This window comes from Callionymus lyra, chromosome 15 (assembly GCF_982586985.1).
Source record: "Callionymus lyra chromosome 15, fCalLyr1.hap1.1, whole genome shotgun sequence".
Classification (NCBI taxonomy): Eukaryota; Metazoa; Chordata; class Actinopteri; order Syngnathiformes; family Callionymidae; genus Callionymus; species Callionymus lyra.
The window spans coordinates 8,944,657-8,964,256 of NC_141832.1; the positions used below are offsets into that span (position 1 = coordinate 8,944,657).

General features: G+C 41.0%; 2 protein-coding genes across 3 annotated transcripts; both read left to right on the top strand.

The window, feature by feature from the left end:
* Positions 1 to 275: 275 nt before the first annotated feature.
* Positions 276 to 14,488, top strand: hook2 (hook microtubule-tethering protein 2). The gene is made up of 22 exons (XM_087808982.1): positions 276 to 470; positions 995 to 1,077; positions 3,138 to 3,210; positions 3,306 to 3,356; positions 3,430 to 3,562; positions 5,112 to 5,179; positions 5,245 to 5,310; positions 5,369 to 5,449; positions 6,936 to 7,096; positions 9,150 to 9,290; positions 9,584 to 9,785; positions 9,905 to 10,015; positions 10,945 to 11,032; positions 11,096 to 11,156; positions 11,219 to 11,356; positions 11,602 to 11,689; positions 11,982 to 12,016; positions 12,081 to 12,163; positions 12,223 to 12,326; positions 13,191 to 13,295; positions 13,515 to 13,586; positions 13,655 to 14,488. Exons 1-22 carry the CDS (start codon positions 426 to 428, stop codon positions 13,790 to 13,792), a joined length of 2,127 nt encoding a protein of 708 aa, XP_087665108.1. The 5' UTR covers positions 276 to 425; the 3' UTR covers positions 13,793 to 14,488.
* Positions 14,489 to 15,100: 612 nt separating this feature from the next.
* Positions 15,101 to 17,563, top strand: trir (telomerase RNA component interacting RNase). 2 transcript variants are annotated; one of them, XM_087810051.1, is made up of 4 exons: positions 15,108 to 15,160; positions 15,390 to 15,803; positions 15,951 to 16,022; positions 17,151 to 17,563. In XM_087810051.1, the coding sequence occupies exons 2-4, from the start codon at positions 15,558 to 15,560 to the stop codon at positions 17,256 to 17,258; spliced, it is 426 nt and encodes a 141-aa protein (XP_087666177.1). In that variant the 5' UTR covers positions 15,108 to 15,160; positions 15,390 to 15,557; the 3' UTR covers positions 17,259 to 17,563. The 2 variants fall into 2 exon arrangements, with proteins under 2 accessions (XP_087666176.1, XP_087666177.1); XM_087810050.1 differs by having other exon boundaries at positions 15,101 to 15,803.
* The last annotated feature ends 2,037 nt before the right edge of the window (positions 17,564 to 19,600 follow it).

A 19,600-nucleotide genomic window follows, 5' to 3' on the forward strand; every position in this document is an offset into this window, starting at 1 on the left:
AGTACAAAAAAACTCTGATTTTCCTTCCTGATTAATATCACTAAATACAATATTATATTACAATATATTGTATATATAAAAGTTTTAAATATTGCTAAAAATATTCAATATTTCTCTTAATAAGGTCGACATCGTTGTTTTTATTTAGGGGTAAACATTAGCAGGTGTTTTCGATTTCGTGGAAACAGACGAGATGACCTGGAACATAATCCGTCGCCATGGCAACGCTCTTAATACGGAAGCCGGCGCCGGACAGTCAGCGGTAGCGCTCAGGGGGGAGGAGGCCATGATGTCTGAACTGTGACACTGACGTGGAGGAGGCAGGAGTGAGCGACGAAACTTCAAGGAACTTTAAAAAACAACAACTTCGTTCCAGGAGTTTCAAGAAAACCTTTCGCTCCTTCGGGACCAGGGTCGGCGGCAGGATGAGTCTGGACAGAGCGCGTCTGTGCGACTCGCTGCTAACATGGGTGAGCTGTTAGCTTGTTAGCTTGTTAGCATCGCTAGCCGCGAACAGGTGACATCACAGTCTCTGATAAAGTGAGAAAACATACGTGTTTTTCTCACGTGACGTCACCAGCTCCTCGATAAATATTAGTTTTTTTTAAAGGAGAAAACGGTGAAATAAAACCTGTTTTAAAGCGGAAGTGACCGCCCTCTCAAGCTAGGTAGAAGTTACAAAGTTTAGTTTAGGTAGTTGAGCTTTGTTTACTAGTCTGTGGCACAAACACTTGAGTTTAACACGAGGCTGTCAATAATATAATATAATGTTTACCTTCAGATAAACATATGTTTACTTTACTGTCACCTCAAGTCAATGTTGAATAAGACATTTATCTTAAGTCAACTGTTTAATTTCCCTCCCAGAGAACAAGTTGTTAACTCACTACCTTTGCATGTTCATTACGAAACTACTGGTTTAAAAATTAGGATATTTAAAAATGTAATAAATGATCCATTAAAATATATATATATTGTTTTTATTTGGTTTCAGTTGCAGACCTTCCAGGTGCCTTCATGCAGCAGCAAGTCTGACCTCACCAGTGGAGTCGCCATCGCTCATGTCCTCAACAGAATGTGAGTTAATAAAGTTTATTTAAGTCATTTTAGTTCAGCTGTCGAACCTTCAACTGTTGCTGACAAATATGTGAAACATTTCTACCGGTTTGTTGTGTAACAAATGTTACATGTGAAGTAAAGTTGACAGTGATTTCTCTCCTTATCGCAATTCAGCCTCCATTGTCTGTGCTTTTTTATTTATTTGAACAAGGTTCTGAATTTTTAATAATATTTAAAACAATTATTAATGTCTATTAATATTGAAAATGGTAATAATTGTATAACTTAGCGGGGTTAATGGTAGAATGAGTTGGGTTTTTTTTGGAAAAGGTTCTGCATTCTTAAATAATATTTAAAATAATTGTTTACATCTATTAATAACTAGACAAATGAAAATAAACAATAATTAAATGACTGAAGTGTTTATGATTCAAACAGTGGATGGATGGAATGATTGTTTTGCACAAGGTTGTACATTTTTAAATAATATTTTAATAGCTTTCCTGTTGTTGTTGGGGGTGGTGGTTTAATACTTTAATTATTAATAGAGTTTAATAATAGAAAGAAAAAATAATTAAATAACTGATAATGATCCAAACAGCAGATGGGTAGAATGAGTTTTATTTTATTTAAATGTGCACAATGTTTTGCATTAAAATGCAATGTTGTGGCAGGTTCAAGTTGAAATAAATGTTAAAAATAATCAAACAAATTATTTAGATTATTTACTTAAGAAGGTCTATTTAAACACCTAAATGTGGAGGGAATGTGACAAGTCTTGTCTATGATATTTGAACCTTGATGCTCAACAATTTGCATAAACAAATAAAACATTACGTAAGGTAAGGTAAGGTAAAACTTTATTGATCCCTCAACTAGTTTAAAACACAAATGTGTCTCTTTTTGTTATTTGTGGTTGCCCTGAACAGGTTGACCCCAAATAACTCTTAAAAAACAAATCTGTATTGCAAAAATGAGACGATACAATATAAAATGAAAGTATTCTACATGTGACTTATTTTATTATATTTTATTTAAAGTTAAACTATTACATTTTAAACTATTAAGGTCTGAATTAAATTATAAAACAAATCATTAACAATAATTAAATAACTGGAGTGTTTATGATAATAATAATAATAAAAAAAGTACATTTTGGCAAGAATCTGACAATGCATATCACAATACGATGTATAGTGATACTGTAGTATATATGTGTAGTATTGTCGAGTACTTGACTCTGTTGTTGCAGTATTTACAGACCACATGACTCTTGACGAAATCTTAACTGCTTTCATTTGTTTTTAAACCAAAATATGTCCAAAAATAAGCTTTAAAAGATGCTGGAGTCACTGTATCCTCTCGTCCTCAGTTGTAACTGCTTTCATTTGTTTTCAAACCAAAATATGTCCAAACATCAGCTTTAAAAGCTGCTGGAGTCACTGTATCCTCTCGTCCTCAGTTGTAACTGCTTTCATTTGTTTTCAAACCAAAATATGTCCAAACATCAGCTTTAAAAGCTGCTGGAGTCACTGTATCCTCTGGTCCTCAGTCATCGCCCACGTCCAACGTGATTTTAGTGTTACTTTGGCTGCGGCGGATGTAATGACTGCTGCCATCTAGCGGGCGGACGTTCAATTGCAACACAAAAAAATTAACAAAGTCCGAGAATAGTTGCATGTTTATTGCAAATAAAAATGTCAAATTGTTTTTTATGCACAATTTATTGAAATATAAACCATAAAAACTATGATTCAAAATGAAATGTAATTAAAAAAATGTAATACATCCTGACGACTATATTGATACGGTATTTAAAAAAAACTATTTAATTGCACAGATACTTTCTTACACTTTCTGTACATGGACCTCCATAAGTAGGTCCAGTAACGTCTTGAGTCTTGTGAAAGTCAGGAGATGATGACACGAGAATCAAAGTGGATCCAGAGACGTTGTAAACGCATGAGTGGATTAATGAAGTCACTCGTGGACCTCATGTGATCAGTCGGTTCAGATAAAGGGATCCAGTTGTAGCTCCTTGTGTGGATGTTGATGATCACGGACCTCCTCGTCTGCAGAGACCCCTCCTGGTTCAATGACGCGTGGCTGAACAGGATCAAGGAGGAGGGCGGAGCCAACTGGCGCCTGAAGGTAACGATGGACGGACCGATCATGGTCTGGACTCGAAGCTTGTTCCTCTTATTAAAAATCAATGTCGTCACCTTGACCTTCTCCCCATCCTTCAGGTCAGCAACTTGAAGAAGATCCTGAAGAGCATCATGGAATATTACCATGACGTAAGAGACCTTTTCATCATCGGCTCATTTCCTGTCTGGAGATGTTTCGTCTCATTGTTCTGCCCCGGCTCAGGTCCTGGCTCACCAGGTCGCAGAGCAGCACCTGCCCGACGTCAACCTGATCGGGGAGATGGGTGACGTCACCGAGCTGGGCAAACTGGTGCAGCTGGTGCTCGGCTGTGCTGTCAGCTGTGACAAGAAGGAAGGTGAGGGTTTCCCTTCAAAATAAAAGTTTTTAAGAAATTAAGCATATCAACCTCTCGCTGGAACGTCATCGAACTGAACTGCACTGGTTCAGAAGTGTCATGACGCTGTAGTTTGAGACGTGACGCTGTAGTTTGAGACGTGACGCTGTAGTTTTTGAGACGTGACTCTGTAGTTTTTGAGGCGTGACGCTGTAGTTTGAGACGTGACGCTGTAGTTTTTGAGACGTGACGCTGTAGTTTGAGACGTGACGCTGTAGTTTGAGACGTGACGCTGTAGTTTGAGGCGTGACGCTGTAGTTTGAGACGTGACGCTGTAGTTTGAGACGTGACGCTGTAGTTTGAGACGTGACGCTGTAGTTTGAGACGTGACGCTGTAGTTTGAGACGTGACGCTGTAGTTTGAGACGTGACGCTGTGGTTTGAGACGTGACGCTGTGGTTTGAGACGTGCCGCTGTAGTTTGAGACGTGCCGCTGTGGTTTGAGACGTGACGCTGTAGTTTGAGACGTGACGCTGTAGTTTGAGACGTGATGCTGTAGTTTGAGACGTGACGCTGTAGTTTGAGACGTGACGCTGTAGTTTGAGACGTGACTCTGTAGTTTGAGACGTGACTCTGTAGTTTGAGTCGTGACGCTGTAGTTTGAGATGTGACGCTGTAGTTTGAGACGTGATGCTGTAGTTTGAGACGTGACTCTGTAGTTTGAGACGTGACGCTGTAGTTTGAGATGTGACGCTGTGGTTTGAGACGTGACATTGTAGTTTGAGACGTGACGCTGTAGTTTGAGAGGTGACGCTGTGGTTTGAGACGTGACGCTGTAGTTTGAGACGTGCCACTGTGGTTTGAGACGTGACGCTGTAGTTTTTGAGACGTGACGCTGTAGTTTCAGATGTGACGCTGTAGTTTGAGACGTGATGCTGTAGTTTGAGACGTGACTCTGTAGTTTGAGTCGTGACGCTGTAGTTTGAGATGTGACGCTGTAGTTTGAGACGTGATGCTGTAGTTTGAGACGTGACTCTGTAGTTTGAGACGTGACGCTGTAGTTTGAGATGTGACGCTGTGGTTTGAGACGTGACATTGTAGTTTGAGACGTGACGCTGTAGTTTGAGAGGTGACGCTGTGGTTTGAGACGTGACGCTGTAGTTTGAGACGTGCCACTGTGGTTTGAGACGTGACGCTGTAGTTTGAGACGTGCCACTGTGGTTTGAGATGTGACGCTGTAGTTCGGAAGACGCGTGACGCTGTAGTTCGGAAGACGCGTGACGCTGTAGTTCGGAAGACGCGTGACGCTGTAGTTCGGAAGACGCGTGACGCTCTAGTTCGGAAGACGCGTGACGCTCTAGTTTGGTTGTCGGGTGACGCTCTAGTTTGGTTGTCAGGTGACGCTCTAGTTTGGTTGTCAGGTGATGCTCTAGTTTGGTTGTCAGGTGACGCTCAAGTTTGGTTGTCAGGTGACGCTGTAGCACGGAAGTCGCATGACGCTGTAGCACGGAAGACGGGTGACAACATAAGTCCCGGTACTCAAACTGTGTTCTTCTCTTCCCGTCATGAAGAACAAATCCAGCAGATTATGACCCTCGAGGAATCCGTCCAGCACGTCGTCATGACGGCGATTCAAGAGGTGTGTTTTTATTACATTGCTTCGGTCACATGACGGAACTCGAATGTCAACGTTGTGATTTTCAGATCCTGGCAAAAGATCCTTCTTCTGCACCAGGGAGTCCAGAGACCTACGGGGACTTCGACTACCAGGTGGAACCTTCATGCTTTGTTTGGTTTGTGGTCACTGACGTTGGATTTGACTGTACAGTCCAGAAAGTACTACTTCCTGAGTGAGGAGGCGAACGAGAAGAACGACCTGAGCCAGCGCTGCAGGGATCTGGAGCACCAGGTCGGTGAGGATGAGAATCCAAGCAGATGTTCTTCTAGTAAATCTTAAGTAAACTTCAGGAAAATATATTTTAAAAGTTCAAGTACATTTTTAGATTGTACTGTGTGTTTAAAATTAAAAACTCAAAACCAAACAGCAATATTTGGGAGATACATTTTGTCAATTGTTACACAAATCTTTATTCTAGTGGAATTATTTTGGGGCTAAATTCTGTTCATATTTAACAGACTATAATTAGCTTTCATTTAGCATTATTTTGAGGCTAAATTCTCTTTATTTTTAACAGACTCTTATTTTCTTTCTGTTAGTATTATTTTGAGGCTAAATTCTCTTTATATTTAACAGACTCTTATTTTCTTTCTGTTAGCATTATTTGAGGCTAATTTCTCTTTATATTTAACAGACTCTTATTTTCTTTCTGTTAGCGTTATTTGAGGCTAAATTCTGTTAATGTCTAACATATACTGATTTGCTCTCTGTTAGCATTATTTTGAGGCTAAATTCTGTCAAATCAGAGTGTTAAATGTTGCTTTCTGTTAGTATTATTTGGGAGATAGATTAGTGTCTGTTAACCCTGTTCTGGAAAAGCGCTATACAAATAAAAATTTCTTACTTAAAAGTGACAAAATGTTTTTTTTAATATTAGAAGAATTTAGCGCCCAAAATAATTCCACTAGAACAGACTCTGGGAATTCTTATGGCATTCTTTGGGGTCATTTTTTTCCCAAAAAGTTTTGGGGTTCAGTTATGTGTGTTTGAGGTGGCGTGCATTCCGGCTTTCCTGGAAAAGTTTGCACGCAGAGTGCTGTGGATCACAATCATTTTAAAACTGTGTTTGTATTTTATACCAAGAGAAAGTATCTGTTCAGTACATCCCCAGTAATGAACGAGTGACTCTTGTGACCATCTGAGGGTTGTTTGTGTGAACCGAGACAAACATGCTGCTTTAATCAGTGGTTGTGTAACACCGAGATAAAAGTGACACTTTGTCTCCAGCCCGTGTGTTTGTTTACTCTGTGAGCCAAACTCGTGAGTCATTTGAGTTGATCCTGGTTCCGCTGCTGAAGCATGAAATCTGTCTTAAAGTTTGGGGCTTCGCTGTGTTGCCTGTGAACAGATGACCGGCAGGTGAGTCCACGCCCACTTCCTGTGTCTCCTAACTTCACGCACACCGACAAAGTCGTCTCGGCTTCGCCAGCATGACCGAACCCATCGTCGCGTTCGACTCTATTTATATCCGGGTCGTCTGGGCCGGGCCCTCGGGCTGCTGCTGCTAACAACTCCCAACATTCAGAACATCCGTCCGCCTGTAACCGTCGCACACCAGCTGACTAACGCATGTCGACTCAAGAAACCAGACTTTTGTCGCTCAAACTTTCTTAAACTCGCGCTTGTGTCGCCGCTTTTTTTTTCCCGACTCTTTGTTGACTCGCTTCGCGTCTCTTCCAGCGACTCACGACCGGGTTTTTTTTGTGTTTGTGCTCAGTTGTCGGTGGCCCTGGAGGAGAAGACCACCCTGCAGGCGGAGACCAAGTCCCTGAAAGAGAGGCTGACCCGCCGGGACTCCCTGGACCTGTCCACCATCACGGGCAAGAAGCTGCTGCTGCTGCAGAGTCAGATGGAGCAGCTGCAGGAGGAGAACTACAGGTACTGGAGCCCGGCTCTCCCCTTGATCCTCGTCATCCCGTTTCTCTAGTCTGACTCGTCGCAGCAGAAGTTTTCGTTTGAGCTTCAGGGATCACGTGGATTCTGATGGATTAATGGAGAGGCTTTGAGTTCAGGAGACAAACTTCAACTCAATAAACGTTAAAAAATCAGCTGCTCTGAGGAGGAATGTAACACAGGGACCACAATTAATTCCAGTCATGATCGGTTATTTCTATTTTTATAAATGTATTCCATTAATTGTAGGAATGCTTAGCAATGCACTTAATATAGACCAGATGTCTTATTTCTTTATTATTTTCTAAATATTTCTATAAAAGGATCGCACAAATATTCCCCCCCTGCTGGTGGAAACCATTGGTTGCAGGCGACACTAAAACTAGTAAAAATTATTGGTTGAATTAAAAGATGTATGCAATTAAAAGTTATTTGTTTAAAATTATGATTACAGGTCATAATTAAATATTCTCTTTATTTTTTTGAATTTCTGGAGACTATTTATTTGTATTTTTAACTTATTAAATGATTACAATTGAAAAAGTATTTTAAATTTTCCTTGCTTAACATTGTACTTCATTTTCTTGTGATTCCTGTGATTCTTTTTGTATTGTTGTATTTTTTTTTTTAGAAAATATTTAATTTATTATTTAAACTGAATTATTTTAATAACAATTTCATTAATAATTGAATGATCTACATTTTTATCTTCAAACATTTTTTTTTATCAGGAACATTTTTGATCAATTATTTAAACATTTTCAGTAATATTTAATTAATTAATTAAATTGAACGATTTTTAAAAATTCAGATATTTAACGAATAGTTGAATATTTTAAATGTAACTTCAAATGGTAACATTTTTCACCAATTATTTAAAATACAATCGGCAACAGTTGTCAATATTTATTTAATTATTATAAGGCCAAAAAACAAATGTGTTTGTTGTATCCTTTGTCCTTTTCATTGTTGTATTTTTTTAGAAAATATTTAATTTATTATTTAAACTGAATTATTTTCAATAACAATTTCATTAATAATTAAATTATCTAAATTGTCTCTTTAAACATTTTTTTTTTAAGAAACTTTTTTGATCAATTATTTAAACATTTTCAGTAATATTTAATTAATTATTTAAATTGAACGATTTTTTTAAATTCACATATTTAACGAATAGTTTAGTATTTTAAATGTAACTTCAAATGGTAACATTTTTCACCAATTATTTAAAATACAATCGGCAACAGTTGTCAATTATTATTTTATTATTGTAAGGCCAAAAAACAAATGTGTTTGTTGTATCCTTTGTCCTTTTCATTGTTGTATTTCTTTAGAAAATATTTAATTTATTATTTAAACTGAATTATTTTCAATAACAATTTCGCTAATAATTAAATTATCTAAATTGTCTCTTCAAACATTTTTTTTTAAGAAACTTTTTTGATCAATTATTTAAACATTTTCAGTAATATTTAATTAATTATTTAAATTAAACGATCTTTAAAAAATTCACATATTTAACGAATAGTTGAGTATTTTAAATGTAACTTCAAATGGTAACATTTTTCACCAATTATTTAAAATACAATCGGCAACAATTGTCAATTATTATTTTATTATTGTAAGGCCAGAAAACAAATGTGTTTGTTGTATCCTTTTTCCTTTTCAGGCCTCTGGGTCACCTTGACCCTAAGACAACACTGACACTTTTTTTTTCATTTAGTAAGTAAGTAAGTAATATTTATTTATATAGCGCTTTTCCAGACCAGGGTCACAAAGCGCTTAAACAATCAAAACAATATTCAATAAAGTATATATTTTAAAGATCAAGATAAAACTGATAACACAACAGGAGTTCCAGAAAATCAAGGAAAAGCCTGAACAAATAAAAACGTCTTCAGATGTTTCTTGAAGGAGTCAGTAGATCCATCAAGAGCAAAGAGGTTGAAGTAGATTAAAAAATGCACCTTTGATACTTTAAAACCCCTAAAACTAAAGGTTTCTGTGGTTCTAATGCGTTCTCAACGGTTCCCTTCAGGCTGGAGAACGGTCGCGACGACATGCGAGTGCGTTCGGACATCCTGGAGCGCGAGGTCAGCGACCTGCAGGTGAGGAACGAGGAGCTGACCAGTCTGGCTCGAGAGGCTCAGGGGCTGAAGGACGAGATGGACATCCTCCGGTGAGTCTCCACGTCCATCATATTTATTTTATTTTCTCCATAATTAGAAACGTTTTAAAAGGTTGTTGTCGGGCTTCGAGTCGGTGCTTGACTCGTGCGTCCGACGGCCCATTTTAAGCCTCCATTATGAGCCGACACTCTCAAAAAACAAGTCAAACACACGCCCGCGCACAGACGTCCATTCAGCTCCGCGCTGACATCTGTGGCCGATATAAATCACATGCTGACGTCAGCGCCCCGTTTGTCGGAGGTGAGAAGATTCTACACGTTTTTTTTTTTGTTGTTTTTCTCAGGCACTCGTCCGACCGGGTCCACCAGCTGGAGGCGCTGGTGGAGACCTACAAGAGGAAGCTGGAGGACCTGGGAGACCTGCGGCGTCAGGTGCGCCTCCTGGAGGAGCGCAACAACGTGTACATGCAGCGCACCTGCGAGCTGGAGGAGGAGCTGCGGCGCGCCAACGCCGTCCGCCATCAGCTGGACACCTACAAGAGACAGGCAAGCTGTGGGCGGAGGAGGCGGGTGGTGCTTGTTCCCGAGCGACGCTCCACGCAATCTGTTCTCCGTGGCACGTGCTCGGAGGTTCGCTCACTGTTGCCATGCCTCCTCGCCCGCAGGCGCTGGAGCTGCACACCAGGCACTCGGCCGAGGCCATGAAAGCCGAGAAGTGGCAGTTCGAGTTCAGGAACCTCCACGACAAGTTCGACGCTCTGCTCAAGGAGAAGGAGGTGAGTCCAGCTGCAGGGGTCAGTGGCTCGGAACGGGGAGACGTGAACTTACCTGAAACCATCACTTCAGTCTGGACTTGACACTAGAATGAACACTGTCCACTGATAGATGTCTTTTATTAAAATGTGTAACAGAAAAAAAAGGTTAAATTATCAAATTTAAATAATTAAAAGGATTTAAAACATTTAGATTAATTATTTCAATTAAATGATTTAAACATTTTCTAATTAAATCTTCATTAATAATTGAAATTGAATTATTCAAACTTTTCCGGTAACATCGGAAAAATGTTTGAATTATTAAATTTCAATAATCCTTAAATATTTTTCCATTAATTATATAGTTATTTAAATGTAACGATTTCACTTTTGTAAATTAATTAATTAATTTATGTAAACATTTTCAATAATGTTTTTAATTAATTATTTAAATATTATGATTTTTAAAATAGACATTTTTCATTAATCATTTAATTATTTAAATGTAACTACTCGAGCATTATCTAGTAACATTATTCATAAATTATTAAAAATAAAATCGGCAACAATTTTCATCAGTTATTTAATTTAAAACCATTTAAACATTTTATAATTTAAAAATATTTTATTAATTAGATTATTTAACCATTATGTTATTCCTGGGTCAAGGTGACCCGGTGGCCAGAAAACAAATGTGTTTGTGTTTGTGGTATCCCTTGCTGTTTTCAGGCCTCCGGGTCACCTTGACCATCAGACAAGGCACATTTTTCATGATTTATTTTTTAATTTAAATGAATGTATTTAAAGATTAATTAAGTCATTAAGGATTTAAATTCAAAGTTAAATTAAAATGAAGTTTTTCTCACCACTGTCACGTCAATAATAAAGTGTTTTAGGATTTAACACTTTATATAAATGAAGCCTGAGGTCATAATGTCTTCTTCTGCCAGAGGCTGATCTCGGAGAGGGACACGCTGAGGGAGACCAACGACGAGCTCAGGTGTGCTCGGGTCCAACACGGGGGTTTGAGTGACACGGGTGAGTCTGAGGAGCACAAACGTGATGCTGGTCCAAAGAGTGAAGCTTCATCTCTCCGTGCAGAAAGTCTGTGCGACGCCGCCGTCGGAAACCTGGCGGCGGAGATCTTCCCGGCCGAGCTCAGGTGCGTCTTCTCACCTGAACCGTAGACTTGACGGGTGTTTCTCAAACATCTCGTTGTCTCAGGGAGACGGTGGTGCGGCTGCAGAGCGAGAACAAGATGCTGTGCGTCCAGGAGGAGAAGGACCGGCAGAAGCTGGTGGACACGGAGGTCCAGCTGGAAGAGGCTCAGCGCAGCAAGAACGCCTTGGAGACCCAGAACCGGTACAAGCTGCTCGCCCTCATGTTTCTGCTGTTGGCACGCCGCCGCCGCCGCCGCCGCGTCTGTCCTAAATGTCAAGCGGCCCTCTGGACTGTTGCTCGGGTGTCCAGGGCGGCGAGCCAGACGCCCAAGCGTGTGGGCCGCGTGACTGGTCCACGCCAGGTCCAGGGTGTGGGAGGCAACACTCCCGGAGCTGCTGCGAAGTCTGGAAGGTTTTGGTTTGACCCTCGTGTTCCTCTCTCTCCAGGTTGAACCAGCAGCAGGTCTCGGAGCTGCGCGCTCAGGTGGAGGAGCTGCAGAGGGCGCTGCAGGAGCAGGACAGCAAGACGGAGAACGTGAGGACGGTTTTGGTTGTCTCGCCGTTCGCCCACCGGAGTCATGTGACGCGTCACGTGTCCGTCTTCTGCTTGTTCTTCTCTTGATAAATGTTGTTTGGGAATCTAACGGTTTGCTGTGGTGACGTTAACGCCTGCCTCTCTCTCCCCTCCCTATCTCCCCCTCTGCTGGCCCGTCGACTGCCATAATCAGGCCATCGTAAGTACTGATTACAGCATGACCTTTGACCCCCTAAAGGCCCTCGTCCTCGTCCCCGTCTCTTAAATGATGATTCTGTTTGTGTGTCGTCAGTCGTCGCTGCTGAAGAAGAAGCTGGAGGAGCATCTGTAAGTGCTGAAGTCATGTGACCGGTTTATGAGACGCATTGACCTTTGACCTTTGACTCCCCAGAGAGAAGCTTCACGAGGCGCACTCGGACCTGCAGAAGAAGAGGGAGGTCATCGATGACCTGGAGCCCAAAGTGGACGACAACAGTAAGAGGATGTCGAGCGAGTGGTTTTTAAGAAGTTCCTCATCGTCGTCTCCGTCTCAGTGGCTCAGAAGATCGACGAGCTGCAGGAGATCCTGCGCAGGAAGGACGAGGACATGAGGCAGATGGAGGCGCGCTACAAACGCTACGTGGACAAGGCTCGCACCGTGAGTCAAGGGCTGCGGCGTCATCGGAGTTTACGTGTTTACATCTTGCATTTACACGGTTGAAACTTGGATTTTCTTAAGTTAGAATTGAGGTTTTTTTTAATTCAAGAATTTCAATATTTAAATAGAAAATGACTGATTAAATTATACATTTTAAAAAAAAGAAGCTTTAATTATATTAATGAATGATTTTATTTAATCATTTCTACAAAGAAAGGTTGAATTTTTTTTTTTTAATAATCGCATTTAAAAAAGAAAAAAAAAATTTATATTAAAAATGTGATATTCCAATTATAATAATGCAAAAAAAAAAAGGTTCTTAAGTCGATCTTTTTTTAATTTATAGTCTTTTAAATTAAGACATTAATTAAACATTTCTCATTGTAATATTAGGTTCTCTTAAATATAAATATATATATGTTTTAATCAAATATATATATATATATATATATATATATATTCAAATAATTAAATTTAAATTTAATATAAAGTTGTTGATATAATAGTAACACCAGAAAATACTAGTAGAGTACTGAGCTACAAACCTTAGCCAATCATGTGAAGCACAGACGATCACGTGACTAATGGATCAAGTAGCTCTGTACTCTATTAGTATTGTCTGGTGTCACTATTATACCAACAATTTTATATTGACAAAATGCCTAAAATGAATTTAGAAAATTTAATTTGAATTATGTGAATTGGAATATATATATATATATATATATATATAAGAGAAACTAAAATACATCTCAATAATAAAAGCTTGAAATGTTTAATTATGTAAACATTCAATATCCTGAAGTCACTGATAAACTCCCATAATGGTCACAGTTATCGTCCCTAAATCCGTGTGTCGTGCAGGTGATCACCACCCTGGACCACAAGCAGCCTCTGACCCCGGCTCCGGCCGTCCAGGCCCTGAAGAACCAGCTGCTGGAGAAGGAGAGAAGGATCCAGCACCTGGAGGTACGACACCACTTCCCCTGACTTCAAACCCTAGAGCCACAAAAAAACTTTAGTGTCGTTATTGTCGTGTTCATGTCAACAACGCATCCTCCTCACCGGCTGAGACCAGATTCCACCCACAGCACGAATCTGAATACAATTATCAAGACACTGACCAGAGAGAGTGAGATCCTGACGACCGACAGAAGATGTTTGAAAAGTTTTTATTGATCTTCTCAGACCGACTACGAGAAGAGCCGAGCGAGGCACGACCAGGAGGAGAAGCTCATCATCAGCGCCTGGTACAACATGGTGAGCGTCCTCCTCCCTCCGAAGGTCCTCCTCCACCTGTGTCTCTGACGCTGGTCTTCTGTCTCCAGGGCATGGCCTTGCACCAGAGGGTCTCCAGCGAGCGCCTGACGCCCTCCAGCCACACCATGTCCTTCCTGGCCCAGCAGAGGCAGTACACCAACGCCCGGCGAGGCCTGACCCGCCAGCAGCCCCGACTGAACCTCTGACCGCTGCCGACGCTGTGCCTGCTGGAGTCTTTTTAAATTGATTTAAACTTTTTTAGTAGAAGATGAAGTGATTCTGTCTGTCAAAGATTGAATCATCCTTAGATGATGGACTTCATGAAGCTCTTGTGTGTATTTGTGTGTTGACTTTACGCTGTTGACATGAATGTGCGTCAACTCTGTGGAGCTTCTGAGAAATGAAGGACAAGTTGAAGTAGTTAAATTATTTTTTTTTGGCCTGTATGTCTTTTTTTTTTGAGGGATTTTCACTTAATTTTTTCCAAAGATTTCGGAACGTCAGGGTAGCGGGTGTGGCTGAAGATGTTGCGCTTAATTGTCAATCCTCACACAGGCCTTTAACTTAACCTTTGACCTCAACTGAGCCACGCTGAGGTTTGGCTGCTGGTTCAAAACCGTCGACTGTTTTCACTACTGATTCATCTTTTTGAATACGTCCCTTATCTGCTGCTGTAGGCGACGACCCTGTGACCTCTGTGCTGTGATCTACTGTCTGAACTGGTGTTTTTTGTTTTGCACATTTTTAAGGTTTTTATTTCTGGTTTTGTTTTGAGTGGTGTTGGTTCTCATCCTGGTCCTGTAGGTCATAGCGTCACTACTTCACACGCGGTTTTCGGAGCCGAGAAAACGCCTCAAAGTCTGACACTTTTGCACAAATAAATGGGGAATTTTAGAAAAAAAGTATTGTTTGTTTATTTTTGTGTACGACCCTGAAAACTATTCACTGCACTTGACTGTTTTTTTGGCAGTTTGAGCCTTTGGAAGCCAGTTTTTTAAAATATATTTTTAGGTATATTTTTATTGACAAATCTGTCAAAAGTAGAAAGATATCTTTCATTTCTTTAAAAGAGAGAATAATTATAATTTTTTTTTTTATTATTTCTTTGTACGTGTCTTTTTCTTCTTGGAATCTGAGTTCTGTCCCAGCTACACGGGGCGACCGGCAGGGGGCACTATGGACGGTCGATTAACGCTGTCCTTTTTTACTCGTCAACCTCTTGGGTTTTAACCGAGAGCTCGGTCATCCAGCAGAGACTCGGAGTAGAGCTTCTTCCACGAGAAGAGTCTGAGGGCGTGTTGTCCGGATGTTACCTGAACGCCTCCCAAGTGAGGTGCTCTATCACGTCCGCAAGATAAGGATTTCCGATATAGGAGGCGATATAAACTGTTAAATATTAAAGAATAATCTTAGCGAAGCTGTGATAAATATATAATTCAATTTAAGAAAAAATAAATTAATTGTCGATTTTCTTTATTCACGGTGTATACGCTTCGCCCCTTAGGTGACGTCAGCAAGGAATCTAAACATGGCCGACAGCTAGCAAGAGGCGACGATAGCGAAAGAAGCCTGTGGTAAAGAAAATAAAAGAAGCATTAAACCCTCGAGTTTAGTCCGAATATAGTTGCACGTTGTGGTATTTTTAGTCTTGCTGAACACAACGGTGTAATTGAGTCGCTATTTGTAAAATTCCGAGTGGGTTTTAAACGAAACCAACCGACTCCTGTTAGCATAGTTAGCATAGCAGCTTCTGGCGTGTTTTGTTGATCCTGCTTTTTTTAACAAAACGTTTTTTTTTTTTAGGATCAGAATCGTTGCCGTGAAGTGACACCATTTTTTGTTTTCTTCACATCTTCCCCCTGTTTTGTCGCTGCGGTCCAAAGCTAGCTTTACAAAAAAAAAGGCGTTTTTTTTGTGGTGTTTTGATTTTTGGCCCCAAACCGAACCCGTCGGTGCAGAACTCTGGACAACATGGACCCCAAACGCTCTCACAGTAAACCCAAAGCCGACAGTAGCAGCAGCAGCAGCGGGGGGTCGGAGGATGGCAGCCCGGCCTCCACCTCCACGGCGAACGCCTTCGCCAACGACGGCAGCTTCATGGAGATGTTCAAGAAGAAGATGGAGGAGGAGATGAAGAAGAAAAGTGAGGACGCAAGTGGCTCAGAACTGGGACAGACCCACCAGGACAGGAGGACCACGCCTGCCGTGACGAGCTTTGTAAGGGGTTTGACAGTTGCAAGATGAGCTTCACACATTCAGCCATCATTCTGTTACCTTAGCGTGACTACATGGACTTAGTCTCCGTCATTGAGTCGGGCCTCCGAGAACCCCTTTAACGGTGTCAGTCTCTATCCCCTAACCCAGGTGGGGAAGCGCAGAGGCGGAGTGTTCCTAAAGACCGGCATGGTTGCCAAGAAGCAGAAACCGGACACAGAGGTGAGTTTCCCCAGAACAGTTGGTCTTTTTTTTACCCCCTCATCGTCTTCAAGGCTTAAACTCATAACAAGTGTCTTTTTGGAGTTGTAGAGGAAAATGTAAGTAAGTAATATTTATTTATATAGCGCTTTTCGAGACCAGGGTCACAAAGCGCTTAAACAATCAAAACAATATTCAATGTATGTATGTTCATACATACATGTTCATACATACATGTATGTGTGGTCAATGTATGTATGTTCATATGGTGTTCCCGTGACCTGGACCCACTTTTCTTCCTCCTAAATGACCCTCCAATTTCGTCGATACTGCTCGTCCGTAACGTCCCTTTTGTATTGAAGCCCTGCAACGATAAATTGTCCCGAAAAAAGCATATTTTAAGCTTTTTTTGGGGGGAATTCCGAGAATTCCCAAAACCTGGGAGCTTCCTCTACGAACACTAGCTAAAGTACTGGATTTTTATAAGCGAGAAAATGGCAAACATTTCAAATATGAAAGGAAAAAGCAGTGTAATTTATTTTTTAAATAGTTCACTGTCCCTTTAACATGCTATTAATCTATACTTGCACGGACTAAAGTTTGCTAACGTCATTTATCGCCGTGGATTAACCTGCAGAACGTTGGAGGACTCGGGATTTAGAAAAGGCTGTGATGTGATTAATATTTGACACAAGTCTAATTTAATTTTTATTGGAATGAGATAAAGTATATGCGCCCATTTATGTCATTGTATCAATAATAAGGAAATAGGTTATACAAGACGCTTTCGGCATCTTCTGACGAATAAGGCCAAAAACAAGCAGTTAATGACGGCCATTTTGATTGAGCACTTTAATTATATAGATTTATTTACTTCGGAACAACTTCTTATTTCAATCCAAGATGGACGTTGCAGACGAGCAGTACGGAGGTATTTGGATCTTTTTAAGTGTCTTTTTTTGGACGAAGATGAAGACAAAGACAACTGAGCTCCGGTCACTACATTAAAATGAACAAACATTTTTGTCTATAACTCTAAAAAGGAACTGATTACCCTGTAAATAATCCCATGCCTTAGGTCGACATGAGGGTGAGTAGAAAATGAAGTTTGATTCGGTGCGACTTCTAACTGGATGTTCCGTCCGACAGATGGTTCCCGGCAAGAGCGATGCCTGGTCAAAGTACATGGCTGAGGTGAAAAAGTACAAAGCTCACCAGTGCAGCGACGACGATAAAACCCGACCGCTGGTCAAGTAAATAAAAAATAAAACAACAAGGACAAAACAAGGAGCCGCCTGGTTGACGTTCCCGCTCGTCTATTTTTCTTCTTCCATTTTGTTATTATTATTATTATTATTATTATTTTGGTTCTGTTTGACTTGATAGGGAATGGTTGTGTTAATGGCTTGATTAAATCAACGTGTTTCAAACGTGTTTTTAATGCAGTTATTTACTTCAACTACACACTTGGTTTCAGAATCATTGTCGACGTCGGATGAAATAAATCACTTTGTAGATTCTCTTATTTTGAGAATAAAAAAATAAAAAGGAAAACATCTCCATGTTGAGTTTATTTTGTTTGATTTTTTTACTCCATAATAACGGGGTTCTCAATAACACCCTAATTTCCCAACGGATCAAAACGGGTCTGACTGTAAAAGCTGAACACACACATTCACAGATGAAAACATCACACTTTTTGTTTGTTCTAACTATGATCAGGGGAAATAACATGTCAGCTGAACATTGAATATAACACAAACGGTATTATGACGTCATTAATGGGTATCTTGCGTAAAATATCTTCCACACCTTTTTTTTTTGTGTTGACGTGACGTCACAAAGTTTCCGAGCACTCAATCAAGTCCGGTAGGTTTTGACTTTAAATGACCACAAATAAGTCTAAAATCAAGTTAAGTCTATACATTTATTATTTAAGTTTCTTTTAACAAAACAATCTTCGTTCGCCTTTTTTTTCCTGACCAGTTCCTGAACGCACCACTGGGGGGCTGTAGACGTTCACACGGACGCGCGCCTGACGTCCAGGTCCCGCGACGACAGGTGTCTCAGCTGGATCCACTTAGACCATTGTTGCGTTACTTCATGAAAGTAAAATCCCACTAAACTGAGTCACTGACCCGCACATGTCCTCACGCACGTACACACAGAACCATCGATGCCACGTGTTTGTCTGAAAATGAAACTTTTTTTGTCGATCAATTAGATTTTTTAAATACATTTTATGTTGTTTTCAAGCAGGACAACAATCTATATGTTTCTATAAAAACTAGCTTGAAGTGCTATTTCTAGTGACTTCCTTGACCTTTGATCCCTTTTCTAACCCCTTGTAAAGACGGCGTTTACTGTAAATGTCAGTTTCTTCTGGTGAAATGTTGTAAAACTGTCTCTGCTGCAGCAAAGGTCAATTAAAGTTATCTTTACGACCACGGTTCTACGCGTGGACGAAGCAGTGGTCGGTTAAGGCAATTTTTAACGACCTCTGTGTCTCGTAAATCTAGAGTCGATCACAAATATGTTTCAATCCTCACAGATTTTTTTTTTACTCGACTACTCGTGTCTGAATCGTAGCGGCTCTGGTTAGAATGTCTCCTGGACGTCTGGCCTCCGTCCAGGGTCTGGTCTTGACCCTCCTGTGAGCAAGTGGAGCTCCATGAGTCGGGGAGCAGGAGAAGTTAGTCACCTCCCGGGTCTGTGCTCGTGACTCACGGAGCAGGAGGTGTGAAGAGGGGGCTCTGGCATGAAAAGGCTTTTTGCATTCGCTCGCTATTTTTGGCCCGAACGTCTTCCTACACGCTAATTCCTCTTTTCACCCGCTCCCCTTCTCCTCATTCCCCAGATGTGTTTCCTTCCTGAAAGTCAAAAGCTTTACTTCTCCTCTTCCGACCTCGCTCTGACGCACTCACTGCGAGGCTCGCAGGAAGGCGATGGGGGAGGGAGTCGCAAAAAGAAATTGAGTAATCCGTCTTTTTTTAAACGCGGTTTTGTTCCTGTTTTTGAGTCTCCAACTGTCCACCGGGACCTTTTGGCGGGTTTCCTTGATGGTGTCTCCGAAGTGACCGGCACGGCCTTTTCATGTTCGTTCAGTGCTTTTGGAACTCTCTAGTCTGAGGCCATGGTTCCACCGGAACACTCAAGGATCCTGTGATGGCACCTTGACCTCCGTGTGGCCCCTGCGATCCTCCTCGGGGCATATCGAACCCGTACAAGTGTGTCACGGCGGCCATGTTGGATCGTCCAGTGGTTCTCAGCTGCAGGAATGCCGGTGATGCCGAAGACTGTGGAATGCGAGGTCTGGCAGCGATTGTTTCCCCTGCAGCCTCCGCAGGTGTCGGAGAGGAAAACAACAAGAGAGACAAAAAGAGGTGGAAACACAGACGTGTCATTAGACATGAGATCACTGGATCTGTCCAGACCTGCGAAGGTCTAGAACGTCAGCTGACACACGCTTACTCTGTTGTTGATTACAGAGTCCGATGCCTTTGATGAACCGCACGTGTGCGACACATGTTGACTCACTCGCGGCCGTTTCACTTCAGGTCAAGCTGACCCATGTTCACATCTTACTGTTACTAATCTGA